Source organism: Ictalurus punctatus, chromosome 22 (assembly GCF_001660625.3).
Source record: "Ictalurus punctatus breed USDA103 chromosome 22, Coco_2.0, whole genome shotgun sequence".
Taxonomy (NCBI): Eukaryota; Metazoa; Chordata; class Actinopteri; order Siluriformes; family Ictaluridae; genus Ictalurus; species Ictalurus punctatus.
Window position 1 is genome coordinate 2337814 of NC_030437.2, and position 12764 is coordinate 2350577.

Consider the following 12764-nt stretch of genomic DNA (forward strand, 5'->3'; position numbering starts at 1 on the left):
GTGTGTGTGTGTGTGTGTGTGTAAATACTCTATACATATGTCAAAGGAGCCCCAGTTCTTCTGAAAGGGAAGATGGAGCGCAGTGGAGGAGGAAGTAACAGAAGAGTGGGGAGGGGGAGGGGGGCTGAAATGAACTGGCTCTTAATCGATCCAGGAGGCTGATGGATGGAAAAAGTGTCTCGCAGCACAAAGACATCGATCTTACGTCAGTATGAAGAACTCCTGATTGTGTTCATGTCAGAGGCATTTTCTCAAGTTCAAAGTGCGCGCCTTTATTCTTATGCACCCATGTGTGTGTGTGTGTGTGTGTGTGTGTGTGTGTGTGTAAAATGAATGATTAGTCAAAAATGGAACGAAGGAGGAGGACAAAAGCATGAAACATGTCCAACACTGTCCCTTCAGTTTCCAACGATCACCTAATACACAGCAGCGCAGTGTGTGTGCGCGCACGTGTGTGTGTGTTCTATCCTTGTTTTCATCGTACAAGGTGAAGAAAAAAAAAAAAGTGTCACACACGCAACTCTCTGTCTCTCTCCACACACACACACACACACACACACACACACACACACACACACACGCACACACACACACACACACACACACACATTGTTTTTGTATCTCTGTGCTGAGAGGTGAAGATGTATCAGACAAATCATCTGATAAGAGTATGACTACCTCCTAATCTCTATGTGTCACCGGCAGCCATTCTACCACACACACACACACACACACACACACACACACACACACACACACACACACACACACACACACAGAGAGGGGACGGCAGAAGATTAATTTCCACAAAAACAGGGCAACCCCTCCTCCCTGTCAAACACACATCTGATAACTCTCTCTCGCTCTGATTCTTCCTCTCTCTCTCTCTCTCGGTCTGTCTGACTCTTCCTGTCTCTCTCTCTCTCTCTCTCGGTCTGTCTGACTCTTCCTGTCTCTCTCTCTCTCTCTCGGTCTGTCTGACTCTTCCTCTCTCTCTCTCTCTCTCGGTCTGTCTGACTCTTCCTCTCTCTCTCTCTCTCTCGGTCTGTCTGACTCTTCCTCTCTCTCTCTCTCTCTCGGTCTGTCTGACTCTTCCTGTCTCTCTCTCTCTCTCGGTCTGTCTGACTCTTCCTGTCTCTCTCTCACTCTGATTCTTCCTCTCTCTCTCTCAGTCTGTCTGACTCTTCCTGTCTCTCTCTATCTCTCTCTCGGTCTGTCTGACTCTTCCTGTCTCTCTCTATCTCTCTCTCGGTCTGTCTGACTCTTCCTGTCTCTCTCTCTCTCTCTCTCGGTCTGTCTGACTCTTCCTGTCTCTCTCTCGCTCTGATTCTTCCTCTCTCTCTCGGTCTGTCTGACTCTTCCTGTCTCTCTCTCGCTCTGATTCTTCCTCTCTCTCTCGGTCTGTCTGACTCTTCCTGTCTCTCTCTCGGACTCTTCCTCTCTCTCTCTCGGTCTGTCTGACTCTTCCTGTCTCTCTCTCTCGGTCTGTCTGACTCTTCCTGTCTCTCTCTCGCTCTGATTCTTCCCCTCTCTCTCTCTCTCTCTCTCGGTCTGTCTGACTCTTCCTGTCTGTCTCACTATCCGTCTCTGTGTGTTTGCCTGTCGGTCTCTCTCTCTCTCTCTCTCTCTCTCTCTCTCTCTCTCTCTCTCTCTCTCCTTTCATAATCTATATGTAACGAATGAAAAAAATGATGCACAAAAATAGGTCCAACAACACGTACATCATTAGGTATATGTACGTGCGCACACACACACACACACACACAGTAAACTATTTAAGCACGGTACAGGCGAGTACTACAATCCATAAACATTAACGGCAGCTCCATGTGTGTATGTGGGTGTGTCTGCTATTCACACTCATGCTGTGTGTGTGTGTGTGTGTGTGTGTGTGTGTGTGTGTGTGTGTGTTGGGGTCATGAGAAAGCACAAGGCTATATCGGTAACACACACAGCTTGCCAAATGGGTTAGGAAAGCGCTCCTGCCAGCACTGTGATGCACGAGTGAGCGTGTGCTGGGAGAGGAACGCTGATCTCAGACCTGCTCTGAGCGTCTCACAGCAACGTGACCAGAACCTCTCTGATCCTGGAGCAGTGAGAACACGCACACTAAAAGTGCTGGTGGAGGTCCTCTAGGAAGCTTATATCTACTTAGATCGCCACTGGCACTCGTCCAAACACACACACACACACACACACACACACACACACACACACCAGACACCACCTCGGGGGTTGCAGCACATCCACCAGCCGTTTCCGGGTCAGCGCATCCGCAGCACACAAATCCGGTCAGTGTTGATCCGTATGGAGGAGTGTCCTCAGTGCAACTGGATCCACACTAACGTTACAGCAATCAAAACAGGACAAATCTCTCCATTTCCCCACACACACACACACACACACACACACACACACACACACACACACACAGCTCTAATTAATGAGAGCGAATCCGTTGCACTGGTCCAGGATCTGCGTACATAAGGCATAAGGTAATGTGAGGAAACTCGCATTTGACGCACTTGGTCAAGGTGAAGATTAAATTTAAGCCCAGAAGGAAGTGAGGGCGGTTATCTGGCGGTTTGGGGAAGAAAACACACAGATACACATCTGAACCACTTCCTGTGTGGAAACCCAGAGACTCAAAGATGCACCAGCAGAAACCCGACAATCCACACGGACCGTCACGGATTCATCAGCAGCACGGCGAGCAGGAATTCCGACACGGCCCGACCCGACAGCTGTCAGCCCTCGCAATAAAACGCTCCGAGACACGGACGGACCGCCGAGCACGCGAGGAATCTCACTCACGCACAGGTCAGAGGTCACGAAGCCATGAGGTCACGGGACAGTTTTTTTGAGGTGTCACGGACAGAAACCGTTCAGAAAAAAAACGACACGGGGACGGTTAGGAGATTAACGGCCGCTGGAACGCGTCTCCGTGCCAACTTCTTTATAGACTCGGGGAACGATCGGTCCGGGCTCGCTCTTTAAGCAAGACGCGCAAAGACACACACAAAAAAAAAAACGCTCCGGGATGAAAAAGCAGGACATTCCTTTGATGTCCGACCGCCTTTGCTAAGCGACGAAACAATGGCAGCTTGTCCAGATGTGCTAAATCTTCCAGACTCTGGCACTGCATCCACCGCGCGTGTAAATCACAATAAACCCCCCCCCCCCAAAAAAAAAAAAACCCTCGACATTCTTTTCTTCACACGTGAGCATGAGTTACGCGTGAAAAGGAACGAGAACGGAACACGTCCAGTTTACACAAAAACAAGCCGTGTATTGTGGCTGTGTGAGAATCAGGTGGCATTTAGGACACTGTGCTGAGAGAGAGAGAGAGAGAGAGAGAGAGAAGGAAAGTGACTGGGGATGAAATTCCTCCACACTGACCTGCTTGACTTCGGCGGGCATGGCTGAATTCCCGTACGCACGCACGCACGCACGGCGAGAGCAAACTTCGGCGTGTGAGTCCTAAATCACTGCGTGGAAGCTCAGCCGCTCAGAAGAGAAGCTGCACAGCCATCCTTTCACCGCACGCGTGCACTCCTCCTCTCCTCCGGTCTCGTCTCTCGCATGCTCCGAGGACCTGAGAGAGAGCGGCGGGGCTGAGGCTCGCGCTCGGGGTAAAGAATCCACGCGGAGAAAGAGGGGAAAAAAAAAAAAAAAAAAGCCTCTAGAGAATCGAAACAAACCTGCGCTCGCGCTCACACCCGCGCACCGTGTGAAGAAAAGTTGCCCCGGCCCGGAGAACAAAACCCCTGGGTCGAGTGAGAGAGGGGAGGAGGGGAAAACGACAGAAAGAGGAGGGGTAGAGCGAGTGTGTGAAAAGAATCCTGTCCGAGTTGTCTGGCGGTGCGAGAGTAACGCTTTCCTGCTCCCTCGCTCTGCTCTCCTCACGCTGCATCTGAGCAGACGAGGCGGAGAGAAAAAGGGAAGGAGGGGGCTGACAGACGGACGCAGCTGGGGAGAGAGCGAGAGAGAGAGAGAGAGAGAGAGACAGAGAGGAGAGAGACAGACTCCACCTCGCCGACGTGCCAAAGGAGCACAATCCTGGCACAACTTTTCCCTTCATCCCTTCATTTTGCCCCCTCTCTCTCTCTCTCTCTCTCTCTCCTTCTTTGTGTCTCTGTGCTTTGTCCTTTTGTCCTTCAGTCTGATAAATATTTGAGAGCTTCTCCAGACATTATTCAGAGTGTGAGAATGAATTGTAATGTTTCATTGAAAGATAATTAAAGTCATGAAAAAAAAAAAAAAACACAACCCACAATGTGTACAATGGAATTTTCCCTTTATAGAAAATTCAGTAGCACACCCGAGACGTATCTAACGTCGGTGTTTTTTCCCCTCTCTCTCTCTCTCTCTCTCTCTCTCGCTCTCTCTGCACTGGGGAATTTACAGCTATTAGTTTCATCACACTCGAATACACACTGCAGATATACTCTCATCCAAATCCTTAATTTCTTCTCTAACGTCCAAGTTTAGCTTTTAAAGCTTCAGGCCACGCCTCCTGTCCGAGTCTGATGCTGGTGTGGAGTGATTTCTGATTACTGAGTGCTTTCTGATGGTTTGATATTGGGGAGGTGTAGGGCGCAGAGAGGAAGTGCCACCCACTCCAACGCTCTTCCCCATGGCTAAAAATACCCACGTGTGACAAGGAAGCCGGAGATGCTTCACCGGCCGTCCAGAAGAATTGGTTTGGCCTTCAGTCAGAGCTTCGTTCCATCCACATGCATCAGAAACGTCTCTTTCACCAGCTTCAGGCTGCAGCTTTCGACGAGGCACGTCTGAGTAATTCAACGATTGGTTCATCTTCCTTCATTCACTGAGTGATTCACTGACTCATTCGTCCATCTTCCTGCATTCACTGAGTGATTCACTGACTCATTCGTCCATCTTCCTGCATTCACTGAGTGATTCATTGATTGAAGATGAATTCATGAATCTTCCTTCATTTACTGAGCAATTCATTGATTCACCTTCCTTTGTTCACTGATTCATTCATTCATTCATCTTCCTTCATTCACTGAGTGATTCATTGATTGAAGATGAATTCATAAATCTTCCTTCATTTACTGAGCAATTCATTGATTCACCTTCCTTTGTTCACTGATTCATTCATCTTCCTTCATTCACCGAGTGATTCATTGATTGAAGATGAATTCATGAATCTTCCTTCATTTACTGAGCAATTCATTGATACACCTTCCTTTGTTCACTGATTCATTCATTCATTCATTCATCTTCCTTCATTCACCGAGTGATTCATTGATTCAGCTGTTCATCGCCCTTCATTTACTGAGCGATTCATTGATTCATTCGTTCATCTTCCTTCGTTCACTGAGTGACTGATTCATTCGCTCATCTTTCTTCATTCACTAAGTGATTCATTGATTCATCTTCCTTCATTGATTAATTCGTTCATCTTCGTTCGTTCACTGAGTGATTCACCGATTCATTCATTCATCTTCCTCCATTTACTGAGTGATTCATTCATTGATTCAGCTTCACCAATGCTCAATCCTACTCCATGGATTATTATTATTACTTTTGTTAATCAAATTGGGGAAAAAAACCCTTTCATTTCTTCCTCTGTCAAGATATATTTAGATACAGCAAGGTAAGCCCAATGTTCCCCACTTCAGCTGGAACAAAATAAATAAAAATCAACCATGTGACCAGTTTTTCCACTTCAGTCGAGAGTGAAACTTTTTTTTCCATTTCCTTATATGGACGTCTTTTTCACGTTTCAAGCTTTTCCTTTCAGGTATTCCGATTTCCACAGGTTGTAAACCATATAGAGACGGATTATAAACACACAATGCTTTCTTAGAAGGAACCTCCCAACCCCCACAAACATCCCCCCTCCACACACACACACGTTTGGAGTGTAATGACACATAATTAAGGAGAAATGAACAGTCAGCAAATGAACACACTACATTCCTGAGAAAAGAGAAGAACTAGAACATGAAAGCAATCGCGACATGCGTTATGAAGCCTTGTTTCAGGCTCACGCCGGCGGTGACGGTGGCAAGCGCATCAATAGAGCAATAGAATAATGTAACAATGCAGGAATGAAACGGTTTGTTAATCTTTATCTCCGTCTTCTCCACGGACCGCTTATGTAATCTGAAATATGTCCCGAGACAGCTTCAGCTAATCAGCCCCACAGCAAGTGAGAGACAGAGAGAGAGAGATAATAATCTGTCTGAGAAAGGTGATGGGCATCTCATCTCATCCATCAGCAGGCATTAAAACTTCACACACTCTCTCCTACAGCACGGTCGTCCACGAGCAGACGCCGCTTTTCAGCGTGCGATGCTTCAGCCCTGGTGCGCCCGAGCAGATTCGTCCGACGTGTCGTCACTGCGCCCGATCAAACTGCACAGCCACTGAGACCGCTTTTAATTTGGGAGAACATGCTGGGTGTAGACGCACCGCCCGGGGAGCAGGGGTCACATTCCTCCAGTGACTCCTGAGGACTCGAGAGCCTTATTTAAATTAAAACAAAAAACACGAGGATGCTTTATGGAAAGCGGAGATCATACTCTTTATAGCCGCAGCTAAAAACTGTCATGCCTAGAGGACAGGACAGGACAGGACAGGACAAGAGCACCGCGTAAACAGATTTTATGAAGTCTGGAGCGAACAGCGTAACAGCGCGTAATTTGGTGTTATAAACATTAAAAGCCCTGAGCTCGCCCTGGCACACGAGGACAGTCTCTATGGCTTTGAAGAAAAAAAATTATATATATATATATATATATATATATATATATATATATATATATATATATATATATATATATATATATATATATATATATATATATATACACACATACACACACACACACACACGTGAGGGAGACTGAGAACCCTAGTCCCATAGTGGAGGAGGAGAAGAATGGAGTGTGTGTATGTGGGACACAATAGCAATTTAACCCCTTCTGAAGACAAAAGGAAAGAGTCAGGGTGCATGGGACGGGCTGAGAAATAATTCCCGATTAGAGAAGAACGAGTCTTAGTGCTCCAGTACTGTTAGCACTGCTGATACTTGATACTATTGTTATAAAGGTCACACGTAAAATCTGTCAAATATGTATTTCATTTCCGTTAAGCGAGAGGTCATGGTGGGGGGGGACGACTGCTAAAAAAAACGCCGCAAACAATTTACAAGTTCGCAGGAGGCATCAAGTTCCCTAATGACTTACAAGGAAGCAGTGTGTGTGTGTGTGTGTGTGGGGAACAAAAAGCGTCATTGTTAAGCAGCAGATTTATGAAGGTCTTGCAAACTTTGCCTCCGATGCTTGGCACACTGGCCTTTCATTGTGCGAAGGGGAAATGAGTGTTTAAAAAAAAAAAAAAAAAAAAAAACCCACAACAAAACAAAACAAAACATGGTGTTGAGGAAAAATGCAATAAGTCCTACAGTCAAAGGAGCTAGTGTGTTCTTAACGCGTCCAAATCCAAGGAAGTCACGAAGGGTATGTCCGACGGATCTTCCGGCCTGCTGGCTCACGACAGCCTCGCGTCTAATCGGTAATCAGACGGGCTCGGAAATCAATGGCCCTGAAGACGGCGAGGATAAAAACGGAAGTGAAAAATGGAGAGACGCGAGACGAGTGGCTTTTCTCTGACGCCTGTACAATCGATGATCCGCTTCATATAATGGGGATTGGGAGTCGAGGCCTCTGTCGCTCAGGTGTGGATACGGAGTGAGACATTCTGATCCGTACTGGATCTGTCTGACATACTGCCCGTGTCAGAGAGAGAGAGAGAGAGAGAGCGCGAGAGAGAGAGAGAGAGAGAGAGAGAGAGAGAGCGCGCGAGAGGTATAACAGGTGATGGCTGTGATCAAAACACTTCGACGGAATGCCAAGCGTTTATTTTGATTTTATACGTGATTCAGTGCGAGATCGTTCCTTTAAATGGAATTGAAAACGCTGACTTCCTATCGCTTTATGAATCCACTTGAATTATCACGAGGTGATTCCTCACAGCTCGCTCAATGAAAAGCTGGCAAGGTTTTCTGTTTAAAGTTGCACTTCAGCCAGAGGAAGGCGTGAGTCATTGGCACTACTCGCGACTACTGAATCAGTGACTCGCTCATTCTGTGATTCACGTCCCACTGTACAAGTTGAGCCAGAGATAAGGGGGGGGGGGGGGGGGGGGGGGTGCCCTGAATCTATGAGATCCGTCAGTGATCCATATCGAAGACTGAGGAATGTCTCCTCATCTCAACTTCTAGACAAACATTACCAACGCCTGAGACTGTTTAAACTCCCGATAACTCAATTGTGTAAAAGATTTCCACTCTCAACGTTCTAGATTCTACATCATCCAGACTTACTGAGGCCACGGTGTCCAATTTGCAGCGGCTAAGAAAATGAACGTCTTGTCAAAAGGGCTAATTTCCGAGCTGTCACATTAGAGACGGTGATGTAAATTATGTTTGGGCTTTACGAGCAGGCCAGGATGCCAGGGCTGCTGAGGAAATGGAGATCGTCAAAAAGTCTTGCCGGTGACACAGGCTCGGTCCACACCGATGGAAAATAGACTGACACTCAATTCGATCTTTATTGGTTTTAAATTGGCAAGTGAATCACACACAGTTACGCCGCAGGGAGGAAACTGTAACTGCTGGTTAGAAGCGCACACAAAGATGTAACAAACCTCTCTGTGTGTGTGTATATATATGTGTGTATGTGTGTGTGTGTGTGTGTGTGTGTGTGTGTCCTCAGGATTGGAGTTGTGACCACAGCCTGTGGCTTGGACATCGTTTGAGGTGGAAGTTGATGATGTGTGACATTTTGAAACAGATGAGGATCCAGTCTTTCTCAGTTAAGAGAGACACGAACAGAGGCAAAGGTGATATAGAAAAGCAAATGGATGGATTGAATGGGCTGGACCTGAAGATTGGTGGAGGTGAGAAATGGTGGAGGTGATGATCGGTGGAGGTAGAGGACTGGTGGAGGTAGAGGACTGGTGGAGGTAGAAGCCTGGTGGAGGTGATGATTGGTGGACGTAGAGGACTGGTGGAGGTGATGATTGGTGGTGGTAGAAGCCTGGTGGAGGTGATGATTGGTGGAGGTAGAAGCCTGGTGGAGGTGATGATTGGTGGAGGTAGAAGCCTGGTGGAGGTGATGATTGGTGGACGTAGAGGATTGGTGGAGGTGATGATTGGTGGTGGTAGAGGACTGGTGGAGGTGATGGTTGGTGGTGGTAGAAGCCTGGTGGAGGTGATGATTGGTGGAGGTAGAGGATTGGTGGAGGCGAGGATTGAGGGTGGGACCGATGAGTCGTCCTGTACGAAAGCCGAATGCTTACGTAAAAGTAACGGATAATGACGCACCAGCGACCACAATTTCAACCAAATGAAATGACATCGTCAGAGATGACATGACGTTATGGGCGGGCTTGCGCTCCTCTCTCAATAAACCAGTTTACCTGCATGACCACCTGCTGCCACGGGAGGTGGTCGGCGCGTGGCATGTTGGCGCGCTCCAGCTGCAGTGAGACGTGGCGTCGCTCTTCCTCGAGCGCCCGCGTTAGCTGCTCAAACCTCGCCTCCTGCTCTTTAACCGAGGCCAGGATGCTGGCGGCCGAACGCGCCTCGTACTCCTCCATGTCCGCTCGGACCTTGCACTGGTTACAGAATGGGCTCGGTTAAAGGGGGTGGAGATTAAAAGGGAGCCGGGTTAAACAACAACAAGCAAACAAAACACACGTCAAGACGTCGTCCTTTGCATGCTCTAGGATAGAAACAGCAACATGGAAACGTTACATGACTACACAAATATTCGCCGTGTGTAATGATGACAGTGATGCCCAAGCACGGGGGAAACACCCAAACACACTCTGCACACACTCGGAATTAGCACTCGTCCCAACAGAAAATGACGGACGTGACAATCTCCCAACGACAACGGCGGACGGAGGACGGCATTTTCATACACACCTAGAGGTTTAGTGGAGCAGGACGAGTTAGAGCAAGGACATCCTCCGCTACACACCGACGCGGAGGAGAGATGTCCGACTGGCTGGAGGGGAGAAAGTGAAAGACAGAAGAAAAATGTTAGAAAGACAGAATTCACCTTCGCAGAGTCGGACTCGGACGGAAATAAAAAGAACAGAAAGTGTGGATGGAATCTATAAAGAGCTCTGGAACCTTCGCCAAGGTCTCTCGCGCAGCTGTTTCGGGAAGAAGAGCGAGAGGGAAGCAAAAGTTGGTCAGAAGTGTACAGGTGGAGGAGGCGAATGGATTAGAACCCTGTGCACCACACACACACACACACACTATTCTCATCATAGATGTATTCCCTTTGAAGCAGCACACAGTCCTCAGGCTTTGATCATTTATTTATCTGGAACGGCGGTCGGGACACGGCTCACGCGGCGAACGAGAGCTCCGACGTCCCGCTCCGAGGAATCCACCCATTCCCTACTGTTTACTCTTCCCCAAAGGGAGGAGAACACATTTCTCCATTACTCCAAGACCATTTTTCCATTAACAGATACACACACACAGGGCTGGAACGTGTGAAAGACACTTACGGCCAGCGAGTGCAGGGAAAGACGTGAAAGAAACAGAAACCTGCGACTGGAATCATGTTTTTCGGGTGGTTGTTTTTTTTGAGCATTGTTTTCACCTTGTTAATGTCATGACGTCAATCCCGTCAGCTAGCAGAACTTTAACAGCAGTCACGTATTTGACACGGCGTTAATCGCATGCACGAGCGGAGGGACGTACTGTACGTCACAGACACCCTCTACGCTTATCGTGATTTCTGGAGTCTGGACAAGGCTTAAAATAGAGCGATACACACGAGCGGCGACTGATGAAATCCAGGCCACCTGGCCGGCTCGGGCAGCAGACTCGGGTTGACAGTTAGGCAGGACTGTTAACTACTTTAGATCTAACCTACATTCAGCGAGCAGCGCGAGTCAGAGACTGGCGTCAACTACAGAGGCTCTCAGAAAGCCCAAAGAGTTTAACTCACAACCTTCTGGTCACTACGGGACAAACAGGAGCTATTCAGCTACTACTATAATAACCCCTGGACGAGTACTCCATTCGTGCCTGTGCTAAAAATACACCGATACTAGACGCGCAGAGGTGTGAAATGCCGAACGCCAGACGTGGATTAAATCCCTCTGGCCCACATGACCGCCTTGGGGAATCTCCTAGACAGGCTGTCTGGACAATAAACACTGACTCGGTGCGATTTTGCACAGAGCGCTGAATTGGGCAAGTCAATTTGCGTACCCCTCGAGCAGCGCACAATCCATACGCAACATGCGGGGGGGGGGGGATAATCAGCACCTTGGCGTTATGGTTCGGCACAACGGCGGCTCGACTCCGAAATAAGCTGCAGATGAAAAATGGCGTGCTGGGCAAAATCGATACAACATCCTGGTGGGAAAAGGGAGATCATTAAGTCACAAAGCACAAGGTTAGCACAAGAGGACGGGCATTAGAGGTGGGGAGGAACGGGGGGGCGGGGGACTGGGGATGGGAGAGCGGCGAGACAGAAAACTGGCGTTAGAGACGCAAACCAATTAGAGAACGGTCCCGTTTCATTACCCCGGCCGGTCCCCTGTTCGCGCTGATTACCCCCTTTCATTTCCCCTCTGAGGGACACTGAATCAATCCCCACCAGCGTCCACCTGAGCCTCCATCTGTGTCCGACTCCATCACGCTGAACTGGGGACAGTTTTACAGTTGAGTTCCGGGTAAATCCGAAAAAAACCAAATCCGATCTGAGATCGGTACAAGTCACAGCGGGGCTCGAACACCTGCTCAAGTCGTGTGCAGCTGCCACTCCCACCCACCTGATCTCACACACACACACACACACACACACACACACACTTCAAACCCACTGGCAGCCCAATCACACGTATTAAGAGACATTACTATGCTTAGTGTGAGGAGAGATTAAACGTGCTGCACTGTAGGTCACAGCTCTTAGTGTTTGAAAGGCACTCTGGGAGATTTTCCATAATTTAACACACTCAGTTTCGAGCACCCGGGTGCACTTAAGAGGTCAACACATTTTTCACAAAGCCTCCAAAAGATGAACACGGTATATTTTTAGGAATTTAAACGTGCACAGGAGAGAAAGGTCTGAGTGTCGGTTGTTAAACTAAGACCTGGGCGGGGGGGGGGGGGGGGGGGGGGGGGGGTGTTAATCGAGGAGAGGTCCACAGCAACAGCTCTTACTGGAGTAAAAGTCTTCTTCAGTTATGGGAGGGGGAATAAATGTTGCTTGGTCAAAAGTCGCAAGCTGTTTAAGCCCTGAAGCAGCTCCAATCTGTGATGCTCCCAACACCGTGCTTCACAGCTATTATCAGGTTTAAGTGTGGGCGTACAGCTGGGGTTTTCCCCTCCGAACATAGTGCATTTATACCTTTTATATAGGTAAGCTAAGTGCACGAGTACGTGTGTATTTGTAGGAGTAGCTACGTGTATATAACCCAACATTAAATGGTAACATGTTTCTACACAACACACACACCAAGTCCCCAAGAGACACCCGGTGAAGGAATAAAGCTAGTCAAACTGCCCGTATACTAAAAGCACACACACACACACACACCCCCTTAGGATCTCAGCCCCGATTTAGGATTCAAAGGCATTTCTATTTAAAGAACATAAAAGAGGAAGTAAAGCGGGGAGAAGGAGAAGTCAAGACGAGGCTGAGCAAGCTTAAAGCAGAAGCGTGGAGCCAAACGCTGATAAGCCTCAGAAC

At 48.1% G+C, this 12764-nt stretch overlaps 1 protein-coding gene across 9 annotated transcripts in view; it reads right to left on the reverse strand.

Annotated features, from left to right (window-relative positions):
* The window catches only part of arvcfb (ARVCF delta catenin family member b), a 129069-nt gene that overhangs the window by 61836 nt on the left and 54469 nt on the right, over positions 1-12764 (reverse strand). The window contains exons 1-2 of one of the 9 annotated variants that reach the window (XM_047149924.2): positions 3702-4036; positions 3400-3595 (exon numbers count right to left, since the gene is read on the reverse strand). The exons of 7 other annotated variants lie outside the window; for them this stretch is intronic. In XM_047149924.2, the coding sequence (XP_047005880.1) occupies positions 3400-3420 (21 nt within the window). In that variant the 5' untranslated portion in view covers positions 3421-3595; positions 3702-4036. Of the gene's footprint in view, positions 1-3399; positions 3596-3701; positions 4038-12764 lie in introns of those variants that run through there. One more of the 9 variants, XM_047149927.2, reaches the window with a different exon arrangement.